Raw genomic sequence first — 23398 nt, forward strand, 5'->3', positions numbered from 1 at the left:
TTTTTCAATTACAAGACTTTCTCTATACTTCGTATATACGAGAAAGTAATAAACCGGGAGTGATCTCCCCTAAACTTTCTCGAATATTCTAATATAAAACTACGAGGGATGGCAACTCAGGACTCATTTTTAATTAATTAAACTTTTTATAATAGAATGGAATCTCGTAAAAAAAAAGCATTGCACACCAAGTGAACGCCTAATAAAATGTGAGGTGTAAAACGTCGAGATTTGGAAAAATCTCAATTTTTTTGCACGATTACAATACTTTCTCTATACTTCGTATATTCGAGAAAGTAAAAACTAACTGTTATTTATTTTAAAAAACCGGGAGCGATCTCCCCTAAATTTTCTCGAATATTCTTTTATAAAAAAAACAGAGGATGGGAACTCGGGATATAGTCATGAATTTTAATCCATTTTAAATACTTAAACTTTTTAAAATAGAATAAAATCTCGTAGAAAAATGAATTGCACACTCGTGAACGCCAAATAAGACGTGCATAATAGTGTGGAATATTATTAGTACTTTATAAATTTACATTAGTTTTTTGAGAAATCGGAAATAGCTTAAATTAATACTTTCAATCAACGGAAATTACTCAAAATTTGACAAAGGTAGACAATTGGATCTTTTACTTACGTGTGAAATTTCTTTTATCTATCTGAAATAGAACTCAAGTTACATGCTTTTTAAAAATAGAAAGTAGAAAAAGTACCACTTCCGGTTATCGGAAATCGCTCAAAAGTTGATCAGGATCTATAATTTTGATAAAATACTTACTTATGAAATTTCATCAACCTAGCTGTAACGGTACTCAAGTTATCGTGTTTACACACAGACACACACACACACAGACATACGGACATAATTGCAAGGTCCAGTTTTTACGACTAGATAACGCATAAAACGCCAAAATGTTTATATATTTGTATTTAAATTTTTTGCCTGATTAAAATAAATCCTCTATACTCCGGATGTGATGAAGGACTGAGGAGCAAAACGGTGAAAACTGTCAAAATTTCATGTTATTTTTGTGCACGATTACAATACTTTCTCTATACTTCGTATATACGAGAAAGTAAAAATGTTAAGATTATTTATATTATTTTCTAATTAGTCTATGATTTCTCAAAATCACTATTTTTTGTTTTTGTTTTTCGGTGTTATTAAAACAGATGGTGAAATTAGACTTTTAGAGAATGCCGAAAAGGCTCTCCCTGGGCGAGGAAGCCTGGGATATCGTGTTGTTCGGTGATGATTCTAATGTTGTGGTTGTGTTGTGATTGTGTTGTAATTGTGTTGCGGTTGTGTTGTGGTTGTGTTATGGTTGTGTTGTTGCTGTGTTGTGGTTGTGTTATTGTTGTGTTATTGTTGTGTTTTGTTTGTGTTTGTGTTGTGTTGTGTTTTTGTTTGTTTTGTTCTGTTCCCAAGTTGGTACATTTAAAAAAGGTTTAGCGTGGCGGATCACGGGTATGCAGCTAATATATATATATATATATATATATATATATATATATATATATATATATATATATATATATATATATATATATATATATATATATATATATATATACATATATATATATATATATATATATATATATATATATATATATATATATATATATATATATATATATAGATATATACATATATATATATATATATATATATATATATATATATATATACATATATATATATATATATATATATATATATATATATATACATATATATATATATATATATATATATATATATATATATATATATATATGTGTGTGTATGTGTGTGTACTGTTTAATTTTTTAAGACTAATTATTGCGTTTGACTAACTGCATAATACACACTACCACAATGTTTTTTTATTATTGTTTTTTTTTATTCGATAGCGAAGTGCACCATAGGAGAGAATAACTGTTGTAAGTGTATTGAATATAATTATTTTCTGAATAATTCTTTATTTTAGCTGTGTTAAGTTTACTTTTAAAAAAAACCAGTTACTTTATGTTAGAATGTTTTCAGTTTGTATTTTAGACAAAGTATATAATTAAAAGAGAGTCCAGGTAGAGGTTTTAATCTGGGATGGAAAGCGTGTGTGTGCTTTAATCGAACAGTCCCGAGTTCAAAATGAACGAAAAGCAGTTTAAATGTGAAGTTCATACGCCTTATATCGCATAACATGTTAACACGTGATACGTAATAGGGCTTGTAAGTATCTTTGCTTCTCTTACTTAAAATTTAATAGCGGAAGTAACTTTTATTTCTTGTTTTACCGATTTAATAAACATATTAATAGTTGGTTTGAAAAATACTAGCTGGCTAGTATGATAAGACGTTGTTGACCTACTTACAAGCCCTATTGTGGCGGATGAAATCCCGTCTATTATTACAATTAAAAACTAAGAAAAAAGTATTTAAAAATATAAGTGTCGAAGTCTCGTTAAATGAATTCCCCCCAGCGTGCCGAGTAACCTGTGCAAAAAATAAATACGGAGAAGGCGTCTTGGACGGTGATGCATGCAGGTGTAACTGCACGTATGGTACTGGCGCGAACTGTGACCGTAAGTACGAGCCACATGATAATATATATGCCATATGTTGGTGTGTGCGTGAGTGGGTGTGCGCGTGCGTGTGTGCGTGAGTGCGTGTGTGCGTGTGTGCGTGTCTGCGTGTCTGCGTGTGCGTGCGTGCGTGTGAGCGTGTGCGTGTGTGTTTGTGCGTGTGTGTGCGTTCGTGTGTGCGAGTGTGCGTGTGTGTGTGTGCGTGTGTGCGTGCGTCAATCTCGTTTTTATATTCTTAATTCAGCGACTATATGAAGTGATAACAAAGAGTTTAGAGGGCTGCATACGAAATGAATTAGTTGTATAACTGATTTTGGATGACAAACTTTGACTTATGTGATTTACATGATTCATATACTTACATGATTTACATACATGACTGTATGTCTGTAGACATCAATATATGACTGTATGTCTGCAGACTTCGTCGTACGATCATAATACGACTGTATGACTGTAGACATCATTTTATTACTGTAGACATCATTTTACGACTGAATGACATCATTATATTAAGGTATGACTGTAGACATCATCGTTTGACTGTATGACTGTAGACAGCTTCGTGTGAATGCTGATATCATTATATGACTATAGACATCATTATGACAAGATTATATTATTGTATGGCTGTAGACATCATAATATTACTGTAGACATAACCATATGACCGTAGACATCTTTATATCACTGAAGCGACAGCTTTGTATGACTGTAGACACTATCACATTACTTTAAATAACATCGCATGACTGTAGACAGCACACTATGACTGTAGACCGCACCTTATGACTGCAAACAACGTCACATAACCTATTTATTCGAGTCGACAATGTAATCACTAAATAATGGTTCCACCTTCAGGAGAATGTAAAGACATCAAAGACTGGAAGAGCAACCCGAAAGTCTGCCGACAAGCTATAAAACCGTGTATGGAAATTAGCCTCTTGATTCAACATTACAAAACTTTGTGTCCACTGAAGTGTGGTTTCTGCAGTAAGTATTTATATTTTACATTTTTAAACACACATTTTTATTTTACATGAATCAGATGCAATACGACAGGACGGTGTGGTTTAGAAGGACAGTGCTGGACTGCTAACCCGAAAGTTTCGAGTTCGAATCCGGGTTCAAGTCTGTACAATATCCCTGATGCCCCCCTTCCTCCCCCTAGCAAAGGTGTCAGGTACTTATCAGAGCTGGGTGCAGTGGCGTAGCCAGGATCTTCTCAAGGGGGAGGGGTGTTCCAATTTTTACCCGGGGACAAACTTTCGATTTGCATCCCCCCCCCCTCAAACTTTCGATTTTCACCCCCCCCCCCCCTCAAACTTTCGATTTGCACCCCCTCAAACTTTCGATTTGCACCCCCCCCCCTTCAAACCTTCGATTTGCACCCCACACCCTCAAACTTTCGATTATTTGCACCCCCCCTTCCCTCTCAAACTTTCGATTTGCACCCCCCACCCTCAAACTTTCGATTATTTGCACCCCCTCTCAAACTTTCGATTTGCACCCCCACTCATACTTTATATATATACCGAGGGGTCTATGGGGGGGTTATGACCCCCCTACCCCCCCCCCCCTGCCTACGCCACTAGCCGGGTGGACTAAAGGACGCTCTACTGACTGGACCCCAAGATCCGCACTTGAGACTATCGGGTTAGCAGTTGAAAGCTCTAACATTCGACCACACATTAGTCATTAATTACCTTTCTTTTGTGCAAATGTTATCTTACTGGATCTGAAAAGTGAAGACAAATCTGTAAAGATAAATAATTGTTTATTTTCTCCAATAAATTTTATCTACAGAGCCCACACCAAAAAAAGAAAAGAGAAGAAAGGGAATAGTCCTGATTTAGCTACATTTTAGCAGCATAACTGCAACATAGTCAACCCTACCTATAGAGTTGATCATTCGTTATTTCTAAATACCAAACATTTTTTATTTTAATTAATTTTTTTTTAAAGCTAAAATATAATTTCTGATAATTTTTAACTACAGACAAGATATCATCAGCTATTGTGAAATAACCAATTCTTTTAAAATGTAAGGAATTAAAATTTTTGAAGCGAAGTAGATTTTGTGTAGCGTTCGCTTGAACTACTGCTTAGGTGAAGGCTATGCGCTTTTACAATAGGTGTTAATATATTTATAGAAAAATCGTTTTTTTATGTTTATAGCAATTGACTCTTTTCAACCAATTTATTAAAATTTATTTAAAAACTTATACTTCATTTTATCTATGTAGATTTTTATTCGCGTTATGCCTGTGCTTATATTAAAATATATTAAGATTAACTAACACTTACAAGTTTAATGTATTTTATAATTTGTTTGAAACTAGAGAAAAGAAAACCTACAATATTTGTAGAATTTTAAAATAACTAGAAAAAACGACTCTGTTTAAAACATAAATGTATAAAGCACTTTTTATTTATCGACGATAATATATAAGAGACCTATTCAAATGTTAAAACACACATTTTATAATGCAGTACAAGAACTATAAATGCTTTAAATAAGGCATTTGAAATTGTTGTCCAATAAAAATGACGATTTGAAAATAGTAATGCACTATAAAGTTTTCTTTTTTTTCTATAGCTTTAATGATAAATCAGTTTTTTTCTAAAAGTTTCTTTTAGTATTATCCATTTTCAATACAAAATGCGTGACGAAGATTTCTTTAGTCGAAGAAGAAATAAATAATAGACCAAATAAAAATAATTTGTTGTAAATAGTTGTACGTCATTGTTATTTTTAGCTTTATTGATTAATGTATAATTTTAATTCTTATTAGGCTCCAATAATTATATCAATTCGAGAATACAACGAAATTAGTGTTTGTACGTATTATACTCTACTCTCGGCAAAAAAAAAATGAGAAAGAAAAAAGTAATATTAAAAAGAAAACTACAAAAGTTCCAATAAATTTCCTAATTTTAACTTAATTATTTAAAGCAAAGAACTGGTTTGGGCATTTATTATGAAGTTTTTGTTGATAAGATTGTATGTATTGTGGTTGTTGGATGTCCTAATAATATGAGAATGTTAGGGTTTATATGTATGGAAGTAACCACTAAGTCTGCCTCCCCCACTCTCCACCTTGAAGCGTCAGAAGGCTACATACCAAAACACTCCTCCCGCCAATTTAGGCCTTGTCTTAAATGAAGAACCCAAAGGGACTAGACCTAAGTTCAGATCTAAGGGTAGAAAATGAGTCTTTTTTTTTCAGGTCAATATGTTTCATAGGGGTGGGTTGGGTATAAGGGGATATTAGTTTGTGTTGTGTAGAGCATCAGATAGGTCATTTTCCAAAGGAAAACTGGGTAGTCTAGTATATATATATATATATATATATATATATATATATATATATATATATATATATATATATATATATATATATATATATATATATATATAAAACATACAATTCTCTGGCAAAATGTCTTAGACAATTATCTAACATGATCTCTCAAAATATACCAGACAAAATTTACTCTCATAAACTCTCTCTGGCCAAATATCTCACTCAAGATATCTCAGGTAAAATATCTCAGAAAAAAATTAATCTCAGTCTTAAGATACCCACACTATCCACCCCCTTCACATGCACTTCTGTATAATTCGTTTCTAATGGGTACTAGTCTGCATTCTATGTTACAGTTCCAAAGACTATTGATAAACTAAATACCATTCCAATTTTAAATGGTGTTATAACACTTTGAAAATTATCGACGTTTCGCTCGCTCCAAGTGCTTATAAAATAAAATAAAATAAAACTCCTGTTGCCTACGCACATTCATGAAATCTTATTCTTCAACTTGTCATGTGTTTTTTCATATGCATAGAATAGAAAACAACCCATCTGTTAATAGTGTGTTTGATTATCACATCGGTTTATTGCAAACCATACAATTCAGAGAGAGAGATCGGTGGCTAGACACAATAAGCAGACAGTGAAGCTTAATGAGCTCAAGTCATGCGTAATGTTTGCTTGATTGCAGGGTTGGAGTGGCCCGTCAGTCTAACGCAGGGTTCTCCAAACTACGGCCCGCGGGCCAGAAGCGTTCCGCGATGTCCTCTCATCCGGCCCTCGGAGATATTTTTGTCCACGGAAAAAACGTTTGTTGTTGATGGCTGAGGAAATTTGCCCAGAAAAATCAAATACATGCCTGAAAGAACCTGGCCCCCGAACTTAAATTTTATAGTTAATGCGGCCCTCGGACTGAAAAGTTTGGAGACCCCTGGTCTAACGGAAAAATCACATGTAAAAAAATTGCAGTGGTGCTGTATTAAACGTTTTAGTGCTTTGATTTAAAAAAAAATAATTTGTCACGTTTATTTCCATCAAGTTGAGGACGATCATCAGACTTAGATGGGGTAAAACTGAACAAGGAAAATGTTAATCTGGGGTTAGGTTAAGTTTGCCTTGTCGACCCTCCTGGGACATAGGCCGCTGACAAGAGCTTTCGGGGCGTCTCTGTCCTGGGCTAGTCTCTCCAACTGTCCCCAGGTGTATCCAATCTTCTTGGTGTCTTCTTCCAGGTCACGTCTCCAGGTATTTCTTGGTTTGCCTCTGCTCCTTATGCCCTAGGGTTAGGGGCCCCATTTTAAATTACCCGGGCCTTTTGGACACGTCCTATCTATCCCTGATTGATAGTGGCAATGTATATTTTTCTTGATTAAACTCCATTCTAGCGATCAATGAATCGACGTCTTGTTTGTAAGAAGTTAATCAGGCATGATTTTGTCAAATATGTCTGTCAGAATAATATTCACCAGATATCACACCATTTAATAGTTGTTTTATATTTTACATATGTCTATTCCCACTGAGATTAGTTATTGTTGATATAGGAAGCTGTATGAAAATTAAAGTTTTCGATACCAATGTGTTTGATTGTTAAAATATTTCGTGGGCCCTGGCCTGTTGCCCGATAAGCCACTCCTACTAATCCTACCCTCTAGAAATTGTAATAGGTAATGTTGATGTGGTGTATTCTCATTCACCCATTCGTCTACATCCCTAATCAGCTTCACAAACTGGTTATATTTTTGAAAAGTATCTTTATCCTAAACCAAGTCTATGTCAGCAGAAGAACTATAATCCAATTGCAAACATCTGAAATGGTAATATTGTTGATGTGTCTAATCCTTAGTTGTATCAAGAAGGGACGATAGACAAATTTAATCGTTATCATCAACACTAAACACTATGATTAATGATACAATATGCCCCCCACCCACACACACACCCTCCACTCACACATCCTATCCCACAACGCCTAACCTTTTTAAATAAATTAACTTTTTTTCTGTTGTACATGTATCTAATAGGTCGATAGAAATGGATTTTATTTCAAAAGGTACCATGTACCTCCTATCTACTTTCTATCTTTCCTTTCTTCTATCTTTCCTTTCTGACCAAAAACAATTTGGTTTCTTACCCACCCATCTTGCAACTGCCCCATTCCACCCACCTCCCACCTTCCCCATCCCAACCATCCACCTTCCCCATCCTACCAACCCACCTTCCCCATCCCACACACCCACCTTCCCCATCCCACCAACCCTCCTTCACCTCCCCATCATATCATCCACCTTCCAACTGCCCCATCCATCCCACCCACCAATCCATCTTCTAAAAACATAATACATTCCTATACAGAGCGTTACAAAAGAACCATGCACACATGTGTAAGCTGCATACTTTCCCTGCTGTGACAAATATACCACCACACTCGTTTCGTGTAAAAGGGCACATTAATTTCTTGCTAGCAATCCTGACTTTACTGAAAGGTAGGAATTTTAAACGCCATATAACAGTATTCTTTTTCTTCCTTTTTTTAAAAATCAAAATGTATTATCCGTGTAAAAGGAATATAAGAAGTCCAGCGGTAATGCGCAAGATTACAAACCCATAATGCTTGACTTCTATTCAAGGTGGCAAAACAACACTCAAGCCTCTTTTTGCTGGGATTCAACAATATTTGACAACTTCACTTCCTCTTCTCAAGATATTGTCTGATCTAAAAGGGATCTTCTACTTCTTCTATGGGGGGGGGGGGGGCGATGTTTGTTGTTGGGATGAGACGTATATATTGTTGTTGAAGGTCTGAGGTGGGCCTGGTGTGTGGGATATATGTGTGTTTGATGCGGGGTTGGATATGCTGAGCGTGTCTTGGGCAGTGTACTACTGTACGTATTTCTCGGTGAAAAATGATAATTTTCTCATTTATAGGGTCATACGCATTGTGTTTTAAATACATAAATACGTTTGTTTCACATTAAATTCTTGTTTTCAGAATTTGACATGGACGAAAAGGCTAAGCCAAATGTGAAAGAAACCCAGTATAACAAAACAAAAGAATTTCTTGTTTTTTTTTCTAGAGCATTTCTTCTTAACCTATTCTCCCAGGTGTGCAATGTCCTATTGAATTTTGTGTTGGTGTGTTATAGTGTTCAAAAGAGCTAGTTGATCTTGGATAAAGTTGTGTACGGTAATGGTGTATACTATTTGATTTTGGCTTGGAGTGTCCTATTATGATCTTGGCGTAGAATGTGCTATTTAATAGGTTTTGTACATTCTTGGTGTAATATTGTTCGCTTTTTGTATGTCACTGCCATGATGTAATTGTTCGACGTAAAGCAAGCGTAGTGCACCATTAGAGTATTCTATTTAATTTATTTTTTTTTAGAACTCAACGGGACAAGACCTTCTAAAAGACGAAGCAATTAATATGTTGCTCCAGAATTTCTTCAGCATTACCAGTATTTTGTTGTATGGTAAGCAAAAGCTATATTATTTCAACAAGATCAAAAAATGTCAATGCATACTTAAGTACAACATGGGGACGTAATTAATAAACCAAACACGTTTACAAAAACGGCAAAGGGTTTATCGATTTCTTTTCAAATTGTTTTATTCCCCATAACACATAATCTATTCGCATTTGTTGCAGAGTACTTATAATGTGTTTATTACCCTCATATATAGATTCTAGGCAATACTGTCAATCTGTCGAAGTTATTAGCTTAACTCACATATTTTTGAATGTTTTATTTTGTGTAGAGATACGCTATTTTAATGTGTATTTGGTGCACGGTGGAAGGACGGGGGGTGGGGGAGGTTAAGTAAATGATAAATATCTTCTTGTGGGCGGGGTGTACCTGGGTGTGGACCTATGACAAATATAAATTTAGGTAGGAAAATCAGTTCACGATCTGGTTAAAATAGAATTCTGGAACTCGTATTCCTTGTTAACATTATGACCCTCTTGATTTAGGGTAATCCTGTCATCTTCTACATGAAATGATAATAATTAATTTGTTATACTGTCCCCCACTCTTCCCTCCTTACAATACGGAGGCGAACCAATGTTCTTAAGAAGGTTAAAGTGCAACAAACTGAAGAACAAATCATTGATCGCACCCAAGTTCCCAGCAGCTAAGCCACTGTGGCGGACTTAAAGAGTGGCTGTTAGGGCAGCAGCCTAAGGCCCCCAATATTTACAAATTTACCCTAAATGTTGACTAATTTATTTTCTAGATTTATTTTATGTATATGTATATTCGAAGTAACTGTATATTTATTTATTCTTATTAAATGCATTATATAAAGTTGAACTATCTGTATGTATAATTAGTATGTATACTTCACTATTGTAAACTGAGCGAGAACTAAAATAATAGTTATAGTTCGTTGTTCAGTTGTGTAAGGGGTATATGTTTTTGGTAAGTAAAACTGTTGTATATAGCCGTGCCCTTTTGTGTTGTATGGTATTTTGCGTGGTCAAGCGGCATAGCACTAGATTCCTAGCCCGAAAGACTCGAGTTCGGATCCCGAGTTCAAATCTGTAGGGCGTGCCTGAGTCCACCCAGCTCTGATGGGTACTTGACTCACGTTGTGGAAAGATATAAACTCTATTTCATCTGACCCATTAATCTGGGGCACGAACGGGTAAAGATGTTGATGGTAATTATAAAATGGAAGTGCCATCTTAAACAGACTCAATTCAGCTATTGATCAAACTTCTAAATATTATGTAGTCATTGTGTAGTAAATTAGTCTGTAGCTTAAGTGATTTGATAAGCAATTTTTTTGTTTAATAAACGTTTATTTCGTACATGAGTACCTCGTTATTTTTAATAATTTATAAAATATTTGATTAGTACTTTTAAAATTTTGCTGTGAAAATAAATTGACGATTTGACGCAAGTTTTAAAAAAAATTCATTTTCTGCTTCAGGCCTACTATTAGAGATGGTGTTAAGCATGAGCAGAAAGGAAATTCAAGCTATTTTGTTTATACACAATAAATTTAGACAGAGAATGGCAAAAACAAACCCTGCGTTCAAAATAGCCAACATGCAGAAGATGGTGAGTTTCTCGTTAATAATTTATATAATTAACGCCATGAGTAAGCTTGTTCATTTTGGTTTTTAATTGACTTTTTGAGTTACTTAATGTAAATGATTTTTTTTGTCCTATGTAGGCCCTATAAACGTCATGGGAGCATTGTCTATCGTTTATATGAAGGTGGCGGAGGGGAGTTATTATCCTCTTTAAAGTGTTCAGAAGGGAATATTAACGTAATTGGTTACCGAAATGCTAATAGAAAGCCATGAGATTGATCTTATTTCAACAACACAAAAGCTCTAAGTAAAGATCAGCAATTTCGGCAACGGAAAAGCCTAGTAGATTACTTCAACCCAAAAAAAAAAAAAACTTTTCTAAACTATTTTAATTATCGATTAAAATATCTATCGAATAATGTAAATTACAGCACATCAGCAACGATACAGGTACCAACACATTTACGTCTACTCAGTTATTTCCAATGACAGGAATTTTAGATAGTAAACATATGTGCACTTGCCCGTGACTATCACTAACAGTGTTTCTTCCAGACTTTTTTCTCTGTGTGGCACAAGAAATTTTCCGCCCCCCGCCCCCCCCCCCCCCCCCCGCCCCCCCACAAAGAGATGCCATGAAGAAACTCTGATCACTAAACATCGCTAACATGTCTAAGTTCGACACTATTGTAAAAATAATAATCATAACATAAAAATAAGAATAATCTAAATGCATATAAATATACATAGGGGCCTATATATATATATATATATATATATATATATATATATATATATATATATATATATATATATATATAAGTATATGTTAAGTATACATATACAGTAATGTAATCGTTTAGAACTTGAGCTCCCCCGATTCAACTCCTAATTTTGCTTAGAAAATATCATGGACCAGATGACGATAAAAAATTATTTCCTAAATAATAATCTTATCCATACAGAAGTGGGATTCAGCCCAACAATCAACTGCAGAGAAACACCTCAGCTATGGACAGGATACCGCCAAGCATTTCAATACTGGCACTCTCAAAGGCAGGTTTCAAGTTTTGTCCAAGGCCGACATCCGTGAAATTATTGAAACATGGTACAGGCAGGGTGAAAAATTTAATTTCCAGGATAAACGATGCCTTTCTGACTGCCCGCAGTTTGCTAACGTGAGTATCTTTTATGAAATTAATGTCGGGTCTAGCGTTATGGATGCGATCTGAAAGTTGGAGATATTGTTATGAAATAATAAGTGGTGGTGATAGTGAAGGTTGAGATTGAGGTTTCTTTTGAGGTTACTTTTGAGGTTTCTTTTGAGGTTTCTTTTGAGGTTTCTTTTGAGGTTGAGGTTGAGGTTGAGGTTGAGGTTGAGGTTGAGGTTGAGGTTGAGGTTGAGGTTGAGGTTGAGGTTGAGGTTGAGGTTGAGGTTGAGGTTGAGGTTGAGGTTATGGTTGAGGTTGAGGTTGAGGTTGAGGTTGAGGTTGAGGTTGAGGTTGAGGTTGAGGTTGAGGTTTAGGTTTAGGTTTAGGTTTAGGTTTAGGTTTAGGTTCAGGTTCAGGTTCAGGTTCAGGTTCAGGTTCAGGTTCAGGTTTAGGTTTAGGTTTAGGTTTAGGTTTAGGTTTAGGTTTAGGTTTAGGTTTAGGTTTAGGTTTAGGTTTAGGTTTAGGTTTAGGTTTAGGTTTAGGTTTAGGTTTAGGTTTAGGTTTAGGTTTAGGTTTAGGTTTAGGTTGAGGTTGAGGTTGAGGTTGAGGTTGAGGTTGAGGTTGAGGTTGAGGTTGAGGTTGAGGTTGAGGTTGAGGTTGAGGTTGAGGTTGAGGTTGAGGTTGAGGTTGAGGTTGAGGTTGAGGTTGAGGTTGAGGTTGAGGTTGAGGTTGAGGTGGGCGAGTTGGTTGAAAACGATGTGCAAGTGGAGGTAAAGTTTGAGTTTCAGAATCAGGTTTAGTAGGTCGCCGTGACAATTAAGGTTACGGTTACATTTTGAGTTTAATTTTACGATTTGAGTTTTATTTTTTATTTCAGTTGGTTTACCCTTTAATGAATACAGTCGGTTGTGAGAAAAAGTCCAATGAAGATGATTCTGACCCATCTGTAATTTTGGGTTGCTCTTACGGAACAAAGTTAGTGAAAATTTATTTCACTTCATGTTGAACTATAAATTATAATATAAATAAATGATAATTATTTTGAGAATCAAACAAAATAATAAAAATATATCACATAAGTTTATTGATTTTACAAAACAAACAAATGCATGCATTATAAAGGACACTATCCTTCTTATAATAGTTTTCCTTTCAAATCTGACGGTCTATGGGGCAAGTGAAGTAGAGTTCACTTGTTTCAGCACTATGCCCAGCCGCCTTTACTTTCCCTAACGTGAGTTAGGTACCCATCAGAGTTTAATCACATTAAATTATTAATACAAAAACAAATCATTCGTTTTTATAGTTTTATTTCCACTCTTACTATATATTTTATAGGACATTGAATAAAAACAAACTAAATTTATATATCTGAGAGTAAAAGCTACAAAATTTCGCGGACCTTAGCCTGCTGCCCGGTTAACCTCCCCTATAATCCGGTGCCCTCTAGAAATTGTAAGCATATAAAGCATCGCTGTTTACATATAGAAATAAAATTACCATTTCGAACCTGACCATCATTGTGAAAAATACAGTACCTTAGGGGGTGCCAAAATGGGTTGGAAAATTAAATTGAAAGGTCGACGGGGGTGCAAATCAAAATCTTGAGGGGGGGGGGGGGGGTGCAAATCCCCAGGCGCCGGGAAGGGTCGCTACGCCTCTGGAAAGATGTAGTTCGTCTGTTTAATACGTGACCTGTATATTTAGTATGATAGTATGTCCAGTTCTATACCTCGCCAGCTTTACTTTCACAAACGTCAGACAGATACTGACCAGAGCTGGAAGGACTCTTGGACGTCTCATTTTATACTCGTGGTCCCGAGATTTTCGAATAAACAGTTATATAGTTCTTATAAAACCACACATGATTGCCAAGCTGTAAAATAGTACCATAACTGTAACCAGTGGCGTAGCGAGGTCGGGTGTCACCCGGTGCGGCACTTAATGGTGTCAGCCCCCAGAGGCGTAACGACCCTTTCCGGGGACAAACTTTCAAATTTTCGATTTGCACCCCCGTCAAGTTTTCGATTTGCATCCCCTCCCCCCTTAAACTTTCGATTTGCACCCCCCCCCGCCCTCAAGTTTTTCTCTATATATTTTGCTATTTTTTGCCTTGGTGTCAACCCCTAAGTGGTGTCACCCGGTGCGGTCCGCACCCCCCGCTCCCCCCCTCGCTACGCCACTGACTGTAACGAACCATTAAACTAATTGACGATGTTTATGGACATTGCAGTCAGTTTGTCCTATACAAGGACAAATTTGAGTTCGAGTACGGTGAACCCTGCAGTCAATGTCCGGAGCCAAACAACTTTTGCGACAGAAATTTGTGCTGTAAGTATTGTGGATACAGTGCACAATTACTGGTATGTATACACAGACCTGCATAGATATATACAAATGCACATTTAAACATCTGATCTATCGTCTTTCAATATACAAGGAAGTACAAATTTATTTATATATAATATGTATGTATTGATATATATATATATATATATATATATATATATATATATATATATATATATATATATATATATATATATATATATATATATATATATATATATATGTAATTCTCTTCATGGAGACCATAGAAAACACCACGCATCTTAGCCACACCCTCATCCCCACCTGTCAGGTGAGCTGTGGTTCACCCCGAATGTTTACAACAGTAGAGCCGGGTTAGTGACGGCTATTAGGGGCAGATAATTTAGTTTTTAAGCGATTTGAAACAAAGGGGAGATAATAAGTTCTGCTTGATATTTTCATTGTCGTCTGTAAACGGCTGCTTTCACTGGGCGGCGTGGGGGGTAGGGGTCGGGAAGGCAGAGGGTGGGATAGTGTCGAATTCACAAATTATGAATTGTTGATAAGTAGAAACTAAAACAATTAGATAGCGGCGTATGCTGCTTCGCGGGTCAGCTCGTATATATATATATATATATATATATATATATATATATATATATATATATATATATATATAACTTCATGTCCATGAGCAAAATGCCCATGTTAATAATAAACGAAAAATTCAACTCTGTCATCATCATGAGACGATTGTAGTAATTAACTGAATAGGCAATTCATTTTCAATACAAACCATTCTTGTGTACGCGTTGTTTGTTTTTTATTTATTGACAGCGAGGTGTAATGCTATCTCCAGAAAAAGGAACTGTTGTAAGAATGTTGAGCATTTTCATTTTTTAAAAATTAGTTTTAGATTTCTATTACATGGACTAAGTAGCCGAGAGATTATGGTTGGGTTGGGGGAGGGGGTATTAAAAATTTTAAATTACGTATCTATTTTAGTCATCATCATTTTCCGTTCGTACCGAAGACACATAGGGCAGATGAAGTAGAGTTTATCTGCTTCGGATACCTCGGCATATGAAAGGATAGTATGGTCAGTGCTATGCCTAGCCGGCGTTGTGCCCTAATGTGAGTTATGAACCCATCAGAGATGGGTAGACTCAAGGACTTGACTCGGCCGTCTTGAACCCGGATTCAAACTCGAGACTTTCGAGTTAGCGATCTAGAACTCTACCACTAGGCCATGCCATTCCCATCTAATTTAGCATTGGTGTAAAAAAAAAAAATAATAATTCTGTTTAAACGTCATTAGATTAGTACTCATGTCGGTTAATTTTTTAGCCTGTGCAAAAACGTGTCAACAAAACACTTATGGTGAAGGCGTTTTGAATAGTACTACATGCACGTGTAATTGCAATTACGGGACTGGACCTGTATGCAACAGTGAGTACTCATCTAAAGATAATTGCAGAACGTCGAGCTCAATATTGTATGTCCAGTGAATCAGACATTGTATTATACAGATGGACATTTTTTTAAATATATCTTGTTTTTGTTTTGACTTTACATTGAGATGTATGTTTGAAAATAATTTTGAGCCTTTTGTCTGATTTGCAGAATGACTAATGACATGAATAATGAAATATTTTTGACTGAAAATGACTTTCATTTAATACCTTATACCGCGTTTACATTGCGACATGTATACTATGGTGACCAGAAAGATGCGCAACAAAAAATGCGCACATAGAGTAATGCGCAACGGAAAAATGCGCAAGCAGAAAAGTGTGCAAAAAGAAAAATGTGCTTAAAGAAAAAAGTGCTTAGAGAAAAATGTACATAGAAAAATGCACACACAGAAAACTGTATATTATCCATGTCAAGGAAAAAAAATGAAGTTAATGTTATATGAAAACATTGTTCCCACTGAATATGTATAGGCCTACTTGCTTGCTGCGAGTTTTTCCACTAGACATATATAAATAGCATACAAGTCACAAGTGTAAACGCAATGAGTGGTATTCTGATATTTAATTTTGTGAATTATTACTTCCACCCCACAGAGGAATGTAAAAACAACGAGTCTCTGATTGGTTCGGTTTTTAAGTGCGAGAATACGAAGCTATTGTGTACATCAACGAAAAAAGCAGCCAGAAAGCAGATGAAAAATGCGTGCGCTCTGTACTGCGGTTTTTGCAGTAATTATAATAAATTTCTTTATTTAAGATATATCCAGAAAGGTTTGGCCAGGGGGAGGGGGGGGGGGAGGGGCATGTTTTAATTCAGTTTTAGTCTAGTGGCGCCTTTTCGAGTTCAAATTCAAATAAAAAATGTAGACTCCTCCGATACAAAAAAGAAAGTCCTTACCTAACATACTACAAACTTTAAAACACTTAACAACTACATGTACATGTTCAAATTTAGATGATTCTGTAATTTCTTAATGCCTGGCTTCTTAATCACATCTCGGCGCCTGATCGAGCGCCAGACGGAACATAAGTATCTACACTGTTGCTTCAACCACAGATACGATATGTAAAAATATCTACATCTACCCACTCACACACACATATATATATATATATATATATATATATATATATATATATATATATATATATATATATATATATATATATATTCGAATACATGTATTCTACATACAAAAAATTTTGAAAATGAAACTTAATTACTTAAGAATGTTAGATCGTGTATTAATGATTCCTTCTACTTAAGGCACATTTTCTTTGAAGTTTTTACATTAAAGCACTTTCACTTAACGTTCAGTAAAATGTTATCATCAATTTTAATAATGCTGTGTTTGTGTGGTTTAAGTATTTAAAAGAATCTTTATTAAAACTTTTTATTTGATAACCAACAAAATACAAATCTTTGTTTTTGCATAAAGCACAGTTATTTCAATGTTTTATCGAGTAAAATTTTTAGTTACAACTTCTAATATTATATCTCAGTTTACATAAAATGATTATTTCACCTATTCTTTTCTTTACAGAAATCAAACCAAACAAGTCTGAATAGAACACGGCTTGAAAGTTCGTAAAAAAAAGTTTCATAAGGAGTGGTGCATAAACAATGTCATATTTTTTACCAGTTGTTACCTCCTCTACCTTTCATATCAGAAAAAATCGTCTCCAATGTAAGGGTCTAAACCATTGAAATAAGACATTATTCTTTAGTCATTTCCACACCCCTCCATCGATAGAATTTCTTCCAGGCATCTCTTCGGTGGAGCTGAGCGCCCCCCCCCCCCCGCCCTCCGAACGAAAAAGGAATTTTTATAGAAAATATATACTTTTATCGCACCCCCCCCCCCCCCCGGGAATTTTAGTCCACCCCCCCCCCCCCCCCAAATTCCCCGAAAAATTCAAGTGCACCCCGGAGAAATATGTCTGGAAGAAAAATTGTCCATCAATCGACCGTGTTTTGTCACCATTATATTCTTTTAAGGGGATATAAGCAAGCTATAACATTTTTGTTAAAAATATTATTTCAAGTTACATCGCTTTAAAATTCGACACTGGCTAATTGGTGCAAAAATGTTATGCAAAATACGATTAATATTTATTTGGTTGGTCGTTTTTTTCGTCGTTTTTCATATCCGATTGTTAAGAAAAAAATGGAAAACTAAGTCTGCTAAAATTCAGTTTATATATTTTTTTTTTGTACGATGGTTTTTACTTTTTCCAACCTTTTAAACCCCCAACCCTAAAATCCAAACCTTCCCCCACTCCACTTCGCTATGAGTTTGGCGAAATTTAAATATGTTTATTTTTAAATAATATGTTTATTTTACGCTTAGAACACACGTATATAATACAACCATAATTATATATATATATATATATATATATGGTTTTTTATAAACACACACACACACACACACATATATATATATATATATATATATATATATATATATATATATATATATATATATATATATATATATATATATATATATATATATATATATATATATATATATATATATATATATATATATATATATATATATATATATACATATATATATATATATATATATATATATATATATATATATATATATAGTATACATTCTTTATTTTATGTAGGTAGGCCTACTCCTTATAACACTTTTTGTGAATTTGGTCAAAATAAAAAGAAAATTTGAAATGATGATCAATAATTTTTATTTTCTAAATTATGTTTTGTCTTAGACGCATACAATATTCATTCTGCATGAGTTTTTTTTTCTTTTCTTATAATATGCATTATCTTTCAAATTGTCGAATGAAGCCTCTACGAAATGCAAAGACTAAATAAAATGCAAGTTTAAAGGGGTTCTCTTACTCCTTTACCTGACCGGTTACGAGTTTTAAGTTTATAACTTGAAGGAATTATCAGTCATATAAAACAGCAGATCATAATGTTCGTATTGAAACATTAATACTGAAGCCTATCATGGTATTTTATATCAACCTCTTTTAACGTTCGTGACCAAGACACATGGGGCAGATGAAGCTGTGGTCACCTGTTTCAGGGACATCAACATATGAAGGGATAGTTTGGTCAGCACTATGCCCAGTTGTCTTTATAGATTTAACATAGTCGATGTGGTAACAAAATTGAACTACTTTTGGGCAATCGGCCTTCAGGCAAGTGGACAAAATTAAATCAATGTCAGACCACGGTTTTATTTAATACTCTGACGTTTTTAGTCTAGGTCATGATTTTAAAAAAAAAAATTATCTTTTTCTCATGCTAACTTTAAAATTAGGCCCCATATTAGATGGATAACATATGTCAGATAGTCTACAGCCATTAACAACATTAAAAAAATATGTCACCCTACGCCTTTTAGTCATTCCACTTTAATGGCTAGTCTAATAAAACACCCGAACATGTAATTTACTTTGTTGGCAGCAGTTCGTTTTAATAATGATAACACATGTATTGTTCCTAATTAAAACTGACGTTTTTTAGTTTTAAATTTGAAAAATAATTTCATCAATTTTTAAAGTGCTTAATTATTTTTTTTATTTTTTTGCTTTTATATTAAAATGTAATAAACATTATAATTTGCAATGACTAAACAGTATTTAAATTCTTTTATTTATTTAACTTGAATGGAAAATTAATTAATCTTTTTATTTACAATTAAAACAAACCCAATCATAATTGACAGCAAAAGAATAAATCGGTGATCTTAGGGGTGCCATCAAAAACCAATTTCTTAGAGGTCGAATAAACAGGTGTCTTTTCATTGTTTATGATAAGTTAAAAAATCTCGTTAATTTCTTATCACAAATATTCTCCATCTAAACTCATGATATTTTTAATCTAGAAATCTTTTGCTCACAAATAATGAAATCTCTATTCTCTAATGTTGATTTCTGTTCTAAATTAAACCGTGTTTGTCGAATCAAAACCATACGATAAAAAAATAACCAATTACTAATTAAGTTTCAACTAAACCTTGTAAAACCACAAAATACGTTTGTCAAATCAAAACCATACAATAAAAAATAACCAATTACTAATTAAGTTTCAGCTAAACCTTGTAAAACCACAAAATACGTTAGCCAAACGATTACACTGAAAGGAAACTAATGAGATTCTGACCGGCTAAAATTGAAAAAAAAAAAACAAAAAAAAACCCAGACTTTATGCTTTATTTTTGGTGCTGTTTCTGTCCAAAGTAATTTTGGTATCCTGTCCTAACATCATCATATCCAACACTCCTTGCACCATCAGAACTTTTAAATATTAGATAATTTCTTTTTAATCCATACTGTGCAGAAGGCAGTGGCGTAGGCAGGGGGGGTAGGGGGGGTCATAACCCCCCATAGACCCCTCGGTACATAGAAAAAGTATGAGGGGGGTGCAAATCGAAAGTTTGAGGGGGGGGTGCAAATCGAAAGTTTGAGGGGGGGGGGGGGTGCAAATCGAAAGTTTGTTCCCGGTAAAAATTGGAACCCGCCCCCCCCCCCCCCCCCCCCCCCTTGAGACGATCCTGACTACGCCACTGGCAGAAGGTTTAACTTTCAGTATAAAAATCTAAGCTAATATTTATAAAACATAAAACGGTGCCCTGTCAAAACGGTCTCGTTAACATGACCCCGTCAAATCGACCCCCGACAAAACGACCCAGTCAAAATAGCCCCGTCAAAAGGGCCCCGACTTATTGGCTCCCTTCAAATGGGCTCCCGTTATATTGACTCGCGATATATAGACTCCCGACAAATGAGCTCCCGACATTTAGGCTCCCGACATTTAGGCTCCCGACAATTGGACTCTCGACATATTGGCTCCCGACAAATATACTCAGGACATACTGGCTCACGACAAAGTGGCTCCCGACATATTGGCTCCAAAATAAGGGCTCACAACAAATGGGCTCCCGACAAATGGGCTCATGACATATTGGCTACCGACAAATGGGCTCCCGACATATTGGCTCCCGACAAATGGGCTCCCGACATATTGGCTACCGACAAAATGACTCCCGACATATTGGCAAATGAATGGTATGACCACTGGCATAAAAGTAACCATTTTGTCTTACCTCCACTACTACTATAACCTCTTTTTAATGCCTGAATGAAATTGTTTTTTATGAACCAACATCAATTCTCAAACAAATCAAGCCCTTAACAGCTAAAATCTATCAATAATAAAATTTTGATAATGTTTAATTTACAACAGTAAAGATCTGTTGCAGAAAAGCGAGCACAGAAGTGAAAATGTACGATATACATGATGTTTACAGGATAACGACATTTTGTTTTGATAACCTACAAGCATACTGGAGGTAGGAAGGTACAGCGTGGACCCTTCTCCCCACACACTGAGTTGGAACAGCCTATAACTGACTCAATTATGGAAGTCATAGTTAGATGACCCTTAAATTAAAACATACTATATTTTATAATAGATAAACTAATATAAAAATAAGGCCTGTCGAACAAGAGATGCATACTTTGTATTACTTAAGACTGTTGGATTAGCTAACTCTAAAGAATATTGATGTAGGGGTCCCACGTGCAGGTGTCATATTCAATGAGACCGCTTTGCCGGGAGACTTAGTCTCTACAGAAACGGTATTGTCAGTGGTCCTTTTGTCTGGAGCCAAATTGACAGGAGCCTTTTTGTCGTCAGCCAAAATGACGCTAGCCTATTTGTCGGGAGTCGTAATAACGGGGGCCGTTTTGTGGGGAAACTAAATGGCGGGAGCCTATTTGTCGGAGTCGTAATGACGGGGCCGTTTTGTGGGAAAAAACTAAATGACAGGAGCCTATTTGTCAGGAGCCTTATTGACTGGAGCCCTTTTGTCGGGAGCCTATATAACGGGAGCCTATTTGTCGGGAGCCTAAATGACGAGAGCCTATTTATCGGGAGCCTTTATGACGGGGTCCATATGTCGCTGGCCATTTTGACGGGGTCAATTTGACGGGGCTCTTATGTCGGGGCCGATTTGTCGGGGTAGTTTTGACGGGGCCTTTTTGTCATTGGCCGTTTTGACGCCGCACACATAAAACCGCTCTGCCTTTATTTAAAAATTATCCAGGACGCAAAAGAAAATCGTGGCAATGAAAATAACACTTGTGTTAAAAATCTCCGTTTGTTTTCTTTGATCAGTGGAGTCACTATTTTTCTGCCTTTGTGATTTAACGAATCAAAAAAAAATTGTAGGATTTTTTTGTATGCTTTTTACAATTGGCATAATAAATAAATTAAATTAATTTTAAATTGTCAGCATATTGTGTGTATCTTAAAAACGTCATTATATTTTAACTATATATTTATATATATCTATATATATATATATATATATACATATATATATATATATATATATATATATATATATATATATATATATATATATATTCAATCAAATGTTATGTCTTTTGTGGACAGTCACCTACTACTAATCAATCATAAGCACGTTGGTGTTAAATGAGATCTAATTAATTTATCGATTTGTTAACAAAGGCTGGAGCTTGCTGTAAACAATCTGCCTGTCGTTCATCATTAAACACATTTATGATTTATCTTTATCATTAAATATCGAATGCGATTTTTAATTATAATTTTTTTTTACGTCATTAAGATGCCAGATCAATTATGAAATTCTAATTTTCAGTTAGTTGCCCATTCTCTTGCGGGCCTACTGTCTTATCTCAAGAATTCGGTTTTAAACAGATGACCAAACGACAACTTCTTGTGTAACTGTTTGCAGAGAGAAGCAGTAAGGTAAGAAATTTGTTTCTATATTGTTTTCCGAAAATAGTATTAGTACTTTGCATCCTAAAAACATATATTTTATGATAAGCATCTAATTTGTTTTCGAATGTATATCTATAAAAGATAGTTTACTTTTATAAAGCTTAAATGCGCAGCATTAAAGTATATAATCTACTGAATTAATTTTGAATAAATCAGCAAAGCGTGTGGCTAAACGAAGTAACAGCGAAAAGAATGTAGACATAAAACTAAAACAAAGAAATATATTTAAAATTCCACAAAAAGCTAATCTTAAGTCTAAAAACACAAAATCCAAAACTGATTACTAGATTTAGACCGGGTCCAACCCTATCGTTTTAACACTTTTTGGTAAGTTTCACCATTGACTAATATTCACATGAGTATAGCTTGATCTAGTGGTAAAGCAAATGACTGACAAAACTTACAATAATTGTGTTCGATCATCCGACCTTATCACAGCCATTGTGCAAGGGACTCTCTTTTCTTCCTGAAGAAAGGTATGGTCCTAGAAAGTTGACGCTATATATATATATATATATATATATATAAAATGTAATGTATGTTTGTGTGTGTGTGTGTGTGTTTGTCTGTTTGTCTGTTTGTCTATATATATATATATAGCAATGTATGGGTGTGTCTGTGTGTGTGTCTGTCTGTGTGTCTTTTATGCATTACTACACCTCTCATCACATCGCCGTGAAACTTTGGGAAGTTGTTGAGAATATTCC

The 23398-nt window shown here is 34.9% G+C and overlaps 3 protein-coding genes across 3 annotated transcripts in view; all 3 read left to right on the plus strand.

Moving 5' to 3' along the window:
• Positions 1 to 5276, plus strand: part of LOC131933290 (uncharacterized) — a gene marked incomplete at its 5' end in the record, with an annotated part of 10077 nt that extends 4801 nt beyond the window's left edge. Inside the window, 4 exons of the mRNA XM_059290068.1 lie at positions 1903 to 1932; positions 2473 to 2574; positions 3439 to 3570; positions 4384 to 5276. Of these exons, the coding sequence (XP_059146051.1) occupies positions 1903 to 1932; positions 2473 to 2574; positions 3439 to 3570; positions 4384 to 4433 (314 nt within the window). The remainder of the gene's footprint in view (positions 1 to 1902; positions 1933 to 2472; positions 2575 to 3438; positions 3571 to 4383) is intronic.
• A 2988-nt stretch (positions 5277 to 8264) lies between these two features.
• LOC131933294 (uncharacterized) lies at positions 8265 to 15716 on the plus strand. The gene is made up of 8 exons (XM_059290072.1): positions 8265 to 8377; positions 9277 to 9364; positions 10827 to 10957; positions 11898 to 12110; positions 12961 to 13058; positions 14317 to 14414; positions 15231 to 15266; positions 15712 to 15716. Exons 2-8 carry the CDS (start codon positions 9319 to 9321, stop codon positions 15714 to 15716), a joined length of 627 nt encoding a protein of 208 aa, XP_059146055.1. The 5' UTR covers positions 8265 to 8377; positions 9277 to 9318.
• A 6813-nt stretch (positions 15717 to 22529) lies between these two features.
• The window catches only part of LOC131933295 (collagen alpha-5(VI) chain-like), a 29488-nt gene continuing 28619 nt past the window's right edge, over positions 22530 to 23398 (plus strand). Inside the window, exon 1 of the mRNA XM_059290073.1 lies at positions 22530 to 22658. The gene's annotated coding sequence lies outside the window, so the exon portion shown is untranslated. The remainder of the gene's footprint in view (positions 22659 to 23398) is intronic.

The sequence above is a fragment of the Physella acuta genome, unplaced genomic scaffold (genome assembly GCF_028476545.2).
Source record: "Physella acuta isolate Inbredline_101_S28 unplaced genomic scaffold, ASM2847654v3 ptg002443l, whole genome shotgun sequence".
Lineage (NCBI taxonomy): Eukaryota > Metazoa > Mollusca > Gastropoda > Physidae > Physella > Physella acuta.

Bases quoted from the DNA above. Each gene is read 5' to 3' on its own strand.
- LOC131933294 (XM_059290072.1), top strand. From the start codon at position 9,319: ATGTTGCTCCAGAATTTCTTCAGCATTACCAGTATTTTGTTGTATG. The intron at 12,111-12,960 runs GTGAGTATCTTT...TTTTTATTTCAG, and splicing joins ACTGCCCGCAGTTTGCTAAC to TTGGTTTACCCTTTAATGAA. The intron at 14,415-15,230 runs GTAAGTATTGTG...ATTTATTGACAG, and splicing joins TTGCGACAGAAATTTGTGCT to CGAGGTGTAATGCTATCTCC.